Consider the following 10319-nt stretch of genomic DNA (forward strand, 5'->3'; position numbering starts at 1 on the left):
AATATGATTCATTAATGAAATGCTGAAGCTCAAAGCACTTCAAATTAAAACCAGTTTAATCTTTGTGTCAGTGTGAAACGGAAGACTCTTTATGGGATATGAGGTGTGTTTGTGTGTGTGTGTGAGAGAGAGAGACAGAGAGAGAGAGAGAGAGAGAGAGAGAGAGAGAGAGAGAGAGAGAGAGAGAGACCTCCTCAGGGTTTGTGCCGATGAAGAGGTGGAGTCATTAAGTGGAGAAGCACTCAGTTGGATAGGTGAGTGAGTCAGGTGAGACTCCAGTGAGACTCAAGTGAGAGTAGAGAGTAGATGTGAGTGGTTGCTATGGGTTACCCATCATTTTTGACAGTCCTGATGCTTCTGACCCTCTCAGAGCAGTTTAGCAATGTTTCTCTGAAAGACATGAGACGACCTGGAGCATCATCACCTGGAAACTTCATCATTGGGGGGCTGTTCCCCATCCACGCAGGTGTGCTGAAACCCAGCCGTCTTTCCCAGCCTCAAGAATTCATCTGCACTGGGTGAGTACCAGAGGTTGCTCTCCTCACTGTCTCTTACTCCAGGTGTACATGAGCTAAGTTATAATTTGCTGAGTTTATTTCCTTGTTTATTAATGGTTATATTTATCTCTGATTGACCACAGCTTCAGTATATCCGGTCTGATCCAGTCCCTGGCCATGATCCATGCTGTGGAGACGCTGAATACATCTCCCGTTCTGACCGATCTGGGCATCACTCTGGGCTACAGGATCCACGACACATGTTCGGACGTTACGACCGCTCTGAGAGTCACAGAGGACTTCACCCCTGAGAACTACTGCCCTCCCAACATATCTGAATGTTCCCAACCCACCACAGCCATAATCGGAGCTTATAACTCAGAGATGTCCATCTCAGTGGCCAGAGAACTGAGCCTGTATCTAATTCCCCAGGTACCGTCTCACAGTGGCCTCAAGAGAAAGGCTCCTGTATTTAATAAAGCCAAGTAAAAACTTAAATATATATCCTATATATAGTTGAATTGTGTATGGTTTTAGAGAGTGTACTGTTTTCTGAGGAAGCCCTGTGTTTCTATATATATATATATATATATATATATATATATATATATATATATATATATATATATATATATATATATATAAGGGCATAGGTTCAGAAAATGTTTTAAAATGAAATAAAAGACAGAGGCCATAAATTGGAACCTTGTGGGACTCAACAAGAAAAATTCTTTCACACTGAGTGTGTATTTACATGTTTTTATATTTATATATACAGAAACTACCAACAAAACTTATTAATTGTTTCATGATTTAAATTTTGGGACATACCCCACTCTGCAAGCTGCTACCAAATATTAATATATTTGTTGATATATCCAACTCACAGGTCAGTTATGCATCCACTGCTGATATTCTGAGCGATAAAAGTCGTTTTCCTGCCTTCTCTCGAACCGTCCCCAGTGACATGCACCAGACCAGTGCTATGGTCAAGCTTCTCCAAAAGAATGAATGGACATGGATTGGAGTGGTCACCACCGATGGGGATTATGGCCGATCAGCTCTGGAGAGTTTTCTGTCTCAGGCTTTTCAGGCTGGAATCTGTGTGGCCTTCAGAGAAGTTCTTCCTGACTCTGTGACAAATGAAAAGAGGCTTGAATCTGCAGTCAATCGGGCCATTGAGACCTTAGACGGCAATACCAAGGTCAGGGTTGTAGTCTCCTTCACCAAACCAGAGCACATGAGGTGCCTTTTCAAGGCACTTCTGAACAGATCACAGAGGTGGGTACAGCACTGGATTTGATAATAGTTCCAAAAACTTTTTTAATAATAGGATTCATAGCTTAAGTGTTGCTTGTCATTTGCTATGGTGTTCCAGGTAGTTGTTCAGGTGTCGTGTTTTTTTTTTTTGTTTGTTTTTTTTTGGCATGGGTGACATTTTGGGGACAAATGGTTTGGTTTCAGATCAGATCTGGAGATAGTCTCACAGCACTCGGAAGCACAGAAGCCCACCGCCTCTTTGTGTCAGTGGGATAAAGGATTCCGCAGTGCTCCATAATGAGGAGAAAAAACAGAGTTATACTCTGTTAGCCAGATTAGCATTTTCATCATAGGATGTAAAACAATTAATGCATTAGACTTCAGTGCATTTGTTTGCTCTTGTGACTAAATCCGGGTGCAATATTATTATTTTTATAATCTGTGATATGCCCTATGTATGGAGTATAGTACGATTTGGGACACAGAGCATCTACTAACTGACAGAAATGACCAGACCTCTGTAAATGAGTCACAGAGCCATACTTATATTTCTTACATTTTAACATTTAAAAGTTGAGGATCAAAAGTGTTGAAAGAAACAACAGAAACATTTGAACAACACAGTTTTTATTTGAGTAGTGTTTTTAATAATGAGTAGGTACCAAATATGGCAGCTAATCTACACAGTGGCATCAGCTGCAACCCATGGCTTTCGGGTATTCCAGGTGGTTGCTAAGAACGTATTTGTTGCATCTTAGTGATATTTAACTACAAGTTCAACAGTTATTAATAACTGATTATATTGTTTTTTTCATTGTTTACATATTATTTTAAATTCATCTTCAGGCACTGTACATATTGTTATTGTGCTATCTCTTTACACCAGAACAACTGATTTTCCCAGTAGGAAACCTGAAAGTACGTACATAATTTGATATGTAATTTGTGTCTACACTCTCTACAGTCCTGAGCAGAGGCTGTGGGTGGCTAGTGATAATTGGTCAACGTCTCAATATGTGATCACTCATGAGGAACTGAACAGAATCGGATGGGTCGTGGGCTTTTCCTTCGAGAGCAGAGATATCTCGTCTTTTCAGGATTTTATAATGAACATGGACTTCACCAGAGAAGTTCAGAGGAACAGCTTCCTCCGAGAGCTCTCCACTTTGGCTTATAAAAACATGGGACAGGTTTACACAGTGGCAGATTTGCTGACTAACAGCATAAATGCAGGTAAGCTTGGGAGAAACTATAACATCTTGACACATGACATTTTCTTGATATGTATGAATATGTTTAGTGAAAGGAACATTGTAGTGTTTGGTATTTTTTAGTGCTGATGAGCAAGAATTAACTAATCAATCGCAAACTAATACGTTTGTTACGAATAATCACGTATCCTTTTTAAGACTGTTTTTAATAATGTATATTTAAATGTAAAATAAATGTAATCAATGTTAGGTCAACACAAGGGAATTAAATTTATATTAGTATTTTCTATCGATTATAAAATGTAATCACAAAAATAAAATTAAAATGCTAGTACTTCCTTGTATTTTTAAGAGAGATAAATTTGTAGTGTGATATTTTTAATATCTATGTAGCTATGATTTTTAATACATATTTCAACCATAATAAAAGGTAATCTACCTTCTGAACTCTTCAGTTGTGGCGCTGTGTTTACATTGCAAGATAAATCTGCTAACACGTCACCAGATTCTGTAAAAAGATTTAATTATGGGAGGATAGTGAAGCCTTTCATTTGTTTTATAAAATCAATACATTAAATTCCTGTGTGCATTAACATTAGTTAATGCATTAATTACAACAGCATTAGTATTGTTGTTTTGGGCTCTCCCTACAGTTACTAAGTGCACTTTTACAACATTGTCCTGAAATCAAGGGTGAGGGGGTGGGTACTGGGCTGATTTCCTATGCTACTTCTATAGTACCATAGTGTAGTTTCTGCACTGCTGAGCCCAGAGTAGCAACAACAGAGGCTCTATTCTCCCTGTTATATCTCAGTGGAGCATCACAATGATGTTGAAGCTGCAATTCTAAAGTAAAACTACTACCTAGTGTTTCTTTAATTCCACTATCATTAAATATCTTCAGAAATGAAATGTATTGCTCGGGAGGCTTTCCCTTTACTGCAGTAACAGCCTCTACTGAGATGGAAGGCTTTAGACTATATGTTGGGACATTGCTGTGAAGATTTGATGGTATTCAGCCACAAAAACTTTAGTGACGTCAGGTACTGATGGAGTTCTCTATCACACCTCATCCCAGTGGTAATGGGTGGAGTAACATCACTCCAGAGAACACACTTAAAGTACTGACACTCGGCACTGAGCATTAGAAATGAGCTCATGGGCAGTTGATGTAGTAATCATTGATTTTTCTAAGGAGACTGTACAAACAGTTAAAGCAGTGGGTGCACCATAATATTATTAGAAATAAAAAACCTTGCATTTTTTGATCACAATATCATACAATATCATAATTTTACCCACCCCTCTTCACAGGGGACGTGTCCAGTATTGAGATGGCTGTAAACGCAATTGCTCATGCTTTGGCTAAATTATGCACGGACAGAAACTGTACTGTTCCTGGATCTGTTTATCCATGGGAGGTAAATATAATCTCATATATTTCTGTGAACGTATGAAGATTCATATTATATTATTACCTTTAATTTCTCATGTAATAAGGTATAATACATAAAGATAACCTGGTCTTCCACCAAACCGAGCTGTTTAGACTCACACCTGATTCGCAAACATCAATCAACTATGACATTTTTACTATTTAAAATGGATTGAAATTTGGATTGAAAAAGAGTCCACATGTTGATATTAACTTCAAATGAAAGGAGTCATGTGCTTTTAGATTTATTCTCCTATTGTATTTCGCAGCCTATTTTATTTGTATAAATTGTATAAATGTAATTAAACATTCAAACATTCGTCCACCTTTTGTCATTATATAAATGTTGCATAGTATTAAAATGGTCATTTTATTAAAAAATAAATAAAATAATTTTAAAAAATAAATGGTCTGAACCAAAACTCACACATACTTTGGATACAATATCATCCCCAAGAACAAATCTATGGACATGATTCTGCAGTGCATTTTCTGTGACGAATACCGAATAACGAATGCATTCGAATTTGATGTTTTCAAACAGCTTCATATTTAGTTTGTTTGTTGTTGAATAAAATTGACAATTTTCATTTTTAGTACTAAACAACAATTACCATAAAATGACAAAAGTGCGGGCGGATGTTTAAAATCTGAAATCAAATATACATTCAAAACACACACATTAAAAATGCTTTAAAACTTATTTGTAATCTTTAGACACACAACATCACAACATAGAAAAACAGAACTAAATTATTTTTTTTTAAATCCTAACCCTCTGTTTTCCAGCTGTTGCCAGGGCTGAGGAACTGCTCTTTTGAAATGGACGGCTTTACGTACACCTTTGATGAGAATGGAGATATAAACCTGGGTTACCACATCTCTATGTGGAACTCAAGTGGACAAAGCATTAGGACAGTGAACGTAGTGTCTGTTTACAACCAGCAGAACAACAGCCTGACGGTCACTGACCTGCACCTAGTGAGTAAACAGCATTAGTGTATTATTATTATTATTATTATTATTATTATTATTATTATTACATTTGAAGGATTTATCATCCCACTGTATAGATGTAAATATGTGTTAAACATCTCATGTCCCTCCTTGTCCTAATATTTCCAATCTGTCTCAGAACCTAACATCAAAGTGTTCGGACAGCTGTAACCCTGGTCAGTTTAAGAAAACCACGGAGGGTCAGCACATCTGCTGCTACGACTGTATCGACTGTGCTCCGAATCAGTTCACCAACAGTTCAGGTGAGTCTTGATATCTCTGTCACGTCTCCTTAATAACTCTATAGTTTCTCTTTAATATTTACCTAGTGTCTGTCTCCTTACTATGTCTGTGGTTCTATCTAACTGTATCTGTAATGTTCTAGTGTCTACTAAATAACTGTGGTTTCTCTTTAAAATCTTTCTAGTATCTCCTTAATGTCTCTGTACATTCTTCTTAATATCTCTCTAGTGTCTCGTTATTATCTGTGTAGCTTCTCCTTAAAATCTTTCTAGTATCTCTTTAACATCTCCCTACATTCTCCTTAATATCTCTCTAGTGTCTCATTATTATCTGTGTAGTTTATCTTTAAATTCTTTCTAGAATATCCTGAATGTCTCAGTACATTCTCCTTAATATCTTTCTAATGTCTCCTTAATATCTCTCTAGTGTCTCCTTAACATCTCCATACATTCTCCTTAATATCTTTCTAATGTCTCCTTAATATCACTCTAGTGTTTCCTTAACATCTCCATACATTCTCCTTAATATCTTTCTAATGTCTCCTTAATATCTCTCTAGTGTCTCCTTAACATCTCCATACATTCTCCTTAATATCTTTCTAATGTCTCCTTAACATCTCCATACATTCTCCTTAATATCTTTCTAATGTCTCCTTAATATCACTCTAGTGTTTCCTTAATAATTACTCATTAATGTCTCTAATGTGATTCATTCATATTTATTTAATGTCGCTTTAATATCTCTGTTGTTCCTATTTAATATTTCTCTAGTGTCTCATTAATGACTCTGTACTTTCCTTTTAATAGTTCTCGTGTCTCCTTGTCTCTCTAGATTCTCCTTAATACCTCTGTTGCTCCTCTTTAACATCTCAGTAATCTGTGATTAATGTTGTTCTCATATCTAACACTATTTCTTCTCATAAGAGATTCAGAGGTAAGTGTGCTGAGCTTATTTTAGACCGCAACATCTGGATTTAAACTGATGTATATTTCCTCTCAGACATGGACCAGTGCTACAGCTGTGACAGTGACCTGGAGTGGGCGGAGCCTGGGAGTTCATTCTGTAAGCCCAAGACTGTGGAGTTCTTCTCCTGGACCGATACCTTTGCCCTGCTCCTGTTGTCTCTGGCAGCTGTGGGAGTGGTGGTGGTGGGTTTCGTGTCGTTTCTGTTCCTGTGGCACCGCAACTCTCCGGTGGTGAAGGCAGCTGGGGGACCCCTGTGTCAGTTGATCCTCTTCTCTCTGGTGGGCAGCTTCGCGAGCTCGGTGTTCTTTGTGGGGAGGCCCACGAACGTCCAGTGCAAAATAAGGCAGGTCCTTTACGCACTGAGTTTCACTCTGTGTGTGTCCTGTATTCTGGTGAAGTCTCTGAAGATCCTGCTGGCATTCCAGATGAAGCTAATGCACCAAAGTCATCAGAACAAGTTTTATAAGCCCTATGTTATTATCTGTTTGTGTGTATTAGTGCAAGGAGCCAACTGTACTTGGTGGCTCGTGCACTTTAGCCCTCACAGGACATACATAATCAACACCAACTCCATCCTAGAAGAGTGTCACGAAGGTTCTTATGTGGCATTTGGTGTCGTTTTGGGTTTCACAGCCCTGCTGGCACTGATCTGCTTCATCTTCGCCTTCCAAGGCCGCAAACTCCCACAGAAATACAACGAATCCAAGTTCATCACCTTCGGGATGCTGATCTACCTCATGGCCTGGGTCATCTTCATCCCGATCTATGTGACCACCACTGGGATGTACCTTCCTGCTGTGGAGATGGTGGTCATACTCATTTCCAACTATGGCATCCTCAGTTGCCACTTCTTCCCCAAGTGCTACGCCATCATCTTCAGGAAGATGCACAACACCCGGGACGAATTCATGAAGAATGTGTACGAATACTCCAAAAAGACCACTGCCAGCTTAGGTGACCTGCTCTCACCTGAAGTGTACAAGAGCCTAGAAAGCTCCTACACTATATCCAGCCTCCCTCACCTCTTTCCTGAGAATACAGAGTCCAAAAAGACACCAGAATTCACACCGCCACTTTTCACGATCACAGAAAAACTCAAGCTCAAGCATAAAAGGTCATTAAGCATCTGAAAAGCTAAGAAACTTTATAGACTGTCCATCATCAGCTCAGGAACACGTGCCTTTCTGCCCTTAAAGGAATTATTTGGCAAAGTGACTGACCACAGTGTTTTAAAGGAACACTAGGTAGTAATTTTACCTTAAGATTACAGCTTCGAAAATCACTGTGATGATTAACTATACTGGGATATTGAGAATGGAGCCTCTGCCATTGCTAGTCTGGGTTCAGCACTGCAGAAAATGCACTATGTAACTTTTGGAGGAGGGTAGGATACCCAGAGCAAAAAAAAGAACCACCTCCTTGTTTCTACACTCACTGTCCATTGCTCCACTGACCACACAGAAGCACTTTCTTGTTCCAGAGTTATAAACTTAAGTGCACCTGTTGCTCTGCATACTTTGTTTGCCCCCATTCCACTCTGTTCAGCGCTCAGGACCCCCACAGAACGGGTGTGATGTGGTGGTGGATCATTCTCAGCGCTGCAGTGACACTGACGTGGTGGTGGTGTGTTAGTGTGTGTTGTGCTGATGTAGAGTGGATCAGACACAGCAGTGCTGCTGGAGTTTTTAAACCCTGTGTCCACTCACTGTCCACTCTGTGAGACACTCCTCCCTCGTTGGTCCACCTTGTAGATGTAAAGTCAGAGACAGTAGCTCATCTGTCGCTGCACGGTGTGTGTTGGTCGTCCTCTAGTCCTTCATCAGTGACACAGGACGCTGTCGGCTGGATGTTTTTGGTCGGTGGACTGTTCTCAATCCAGCTGTGACACTGAGGGGTTTAAAATCTCCAGCAGCACTGCTGTGTCTGATCCACTCGCACCAGCACAACACACACTAACACACCACCACCACTCTACTTCATTACTTACTGCTTCATCAGGGACTTTATATGTTCTGTTTATCTTTTGTCACAGCGTGTATTTTCCAGATTAAAATTCTGATCAGCTCTTCATATCAAGATCCAGAAATTACTGAAAGGTTTATAGAAAATATATAATATTATATAAAAATATACAATCTCCAGTGAAGCTGAGCACGTTATCTCCCTTCTCTGACCACTCCAAGCCTCCCTCTAAGCTGCTGTCACGTTTAATAAAGAAATTCCAGAAACTGAGACACTTTCTTGGCTTTGAGCTGAACAGTTTTTTTGAGACAACACAAGAAAGACGACACATACTGCCCATGGTGTTCCTCTAAACAATGACACACACACACACACACACACACACACACTGAAGCCCATTGTGTTCTCTCAGCAAGAAAACAGTTTCCTCTCTTCTCTTTCACAAGTATGTTATTAATCTGTCAACATTCATAACATATTTTATGACTTCCTTCTTGTTTCTACACTCTCGCTGCTCACTCTCTGGGTTCCACTGACCACACGGATGCACTCTGTAGCTCTACAATTACAAACTGTAGTCCATCATTGCTCTGAATACTTTTCTCCCCTTTTCCCCCTGTTCTTCAGCGCTCAGGACCCCACAGCGCAGGTATGGTTTAGTGGTGGATCGTTCTCAGCGAGCGCTGCAATGACACTGACGTGGTGTTGGTGGTGTGTGTTTTGAGTTGTATAAATGTAAATTTTGTTTAAACAATGTTTAACAGAAAACATTCATTCATTCATTATCTGTAACCCTTATCCACTTCAGGGTCGCGGTGGGTCCAGAGCCTACCTGGAATCATTGGGCGCAAGGCGGGAATACACCCTGGAGGGGGCGCCAGTCCTTCTCAGGGCAACACAGACACACACACACACCTACGGACACTTTTGAGTCGCCAATCCACCTGCAACGTGTGTTTTTGGACTGTGGGAGGAAACCGGAGCACCCGGAGGAAACCCACGCAGACACAGGGAGAACACACCAACTCCTCACAGACAGTCACCTGGAGGAAACCCACACAGACACAGGGAGAACACACCAACTCCTCACAGACAGTTACCCGGAGGAAACCCACACAGACACAGGGAGAACACACCACACTCCTCACGGACAGTCACCCGGAAGAAACCCACGCAGACACAGGGAGAACACACCACACTCCTCACAGACAGTCACCCAGAGCGGGAATCGAACCCACAACCTCCAGGCCCCTGGAGCTGTGTGACTGTGATACTACCTGCTGCGCCATAAATATAAAAAAGTATTTAATATTTTTCTTAATTTTTCATCAGTTTTTTCCTTTTTTTCTTAAAAATGTATGAAGTTTTACATTATTATCTTTTTTGTTTGTTTATTTTTAAATTTACCCTCATTCCAAATTTGGTGTCTACATCATGTATCATTAAGGACACCTTTCTTTTTAACGTCACTTAAAGGAACACTATGTAAGACTAGCGTCTTTGGCTCCTGGGGCTCCCCTTAGTGTAAATCATTTTTACAGCACTGTTCTCTGTCCTCCAAATGTTACATAGTGCAGTTTCTCCAGTGTTGAGCCTAGAGTAGAAATAACAATGGCTCTGTTCTCAGGTCGGTGAAGCCTCACAATGACTTTGAAAATGTTATTTAAAGGTAAAAATATTACGTAGTGTTCCTTTAATGATACTCTTGATGTTTTGATGTTATTGTATTCTGTGTAGTTTCATAGGAGA

The 10319-nt window shown here is 39.9% G+C and overlaps 1 protein-coding gene across 1 annotated transcript; it reads left to right on the top strand.

Annotated features, from left to right (window-relative positions):
- The first annotated feature begins 323 nt into the window (after positions 1 to 323).
- Positions 324 to 8743, top strand: LOC136679413 (G-protein coupled receptor family C group 6 member A-like). The gene is made up of 8 exons (XM_066657920.1): positions 324 to 518; positions 641 to 929; positions 1387 to 1778; positions 2722 to 2990; positions 4283 to 4389; positions 5193 to 5384; positions 5539 to 5662; positions 6642 to 8743. Exons 1-8 carry the CDS (start codon positions 352 to 354, stop codon positions 7736 to 7738), a joined length of 2637 nt encoding a protein of 878 aa, XP_066514017.1. The 5' UTR covers positions 324 to 351; the 3' UTR covers positions 7739 to 8743.
- Positions 8744 to 10319: the final 1576 nt, after the last annotated feature.

The sequence above is a fragment of the Hoplias malabaricus genome, chromosome Y (genome assembly GCF_029633855.1).
Source record: "Hoplias malabaricus isolate fHopMal1 chromosome Y, fHopMal1.hap1, whole genome shotgun sequence".
Taxonomy (NCBI): domain Eukaryota; kingdom Metazoa; phylum Chordata; class Actinopteri; order Characiformes; family Erythrinidae; genus Hoplias; species Hoplias malabaricus.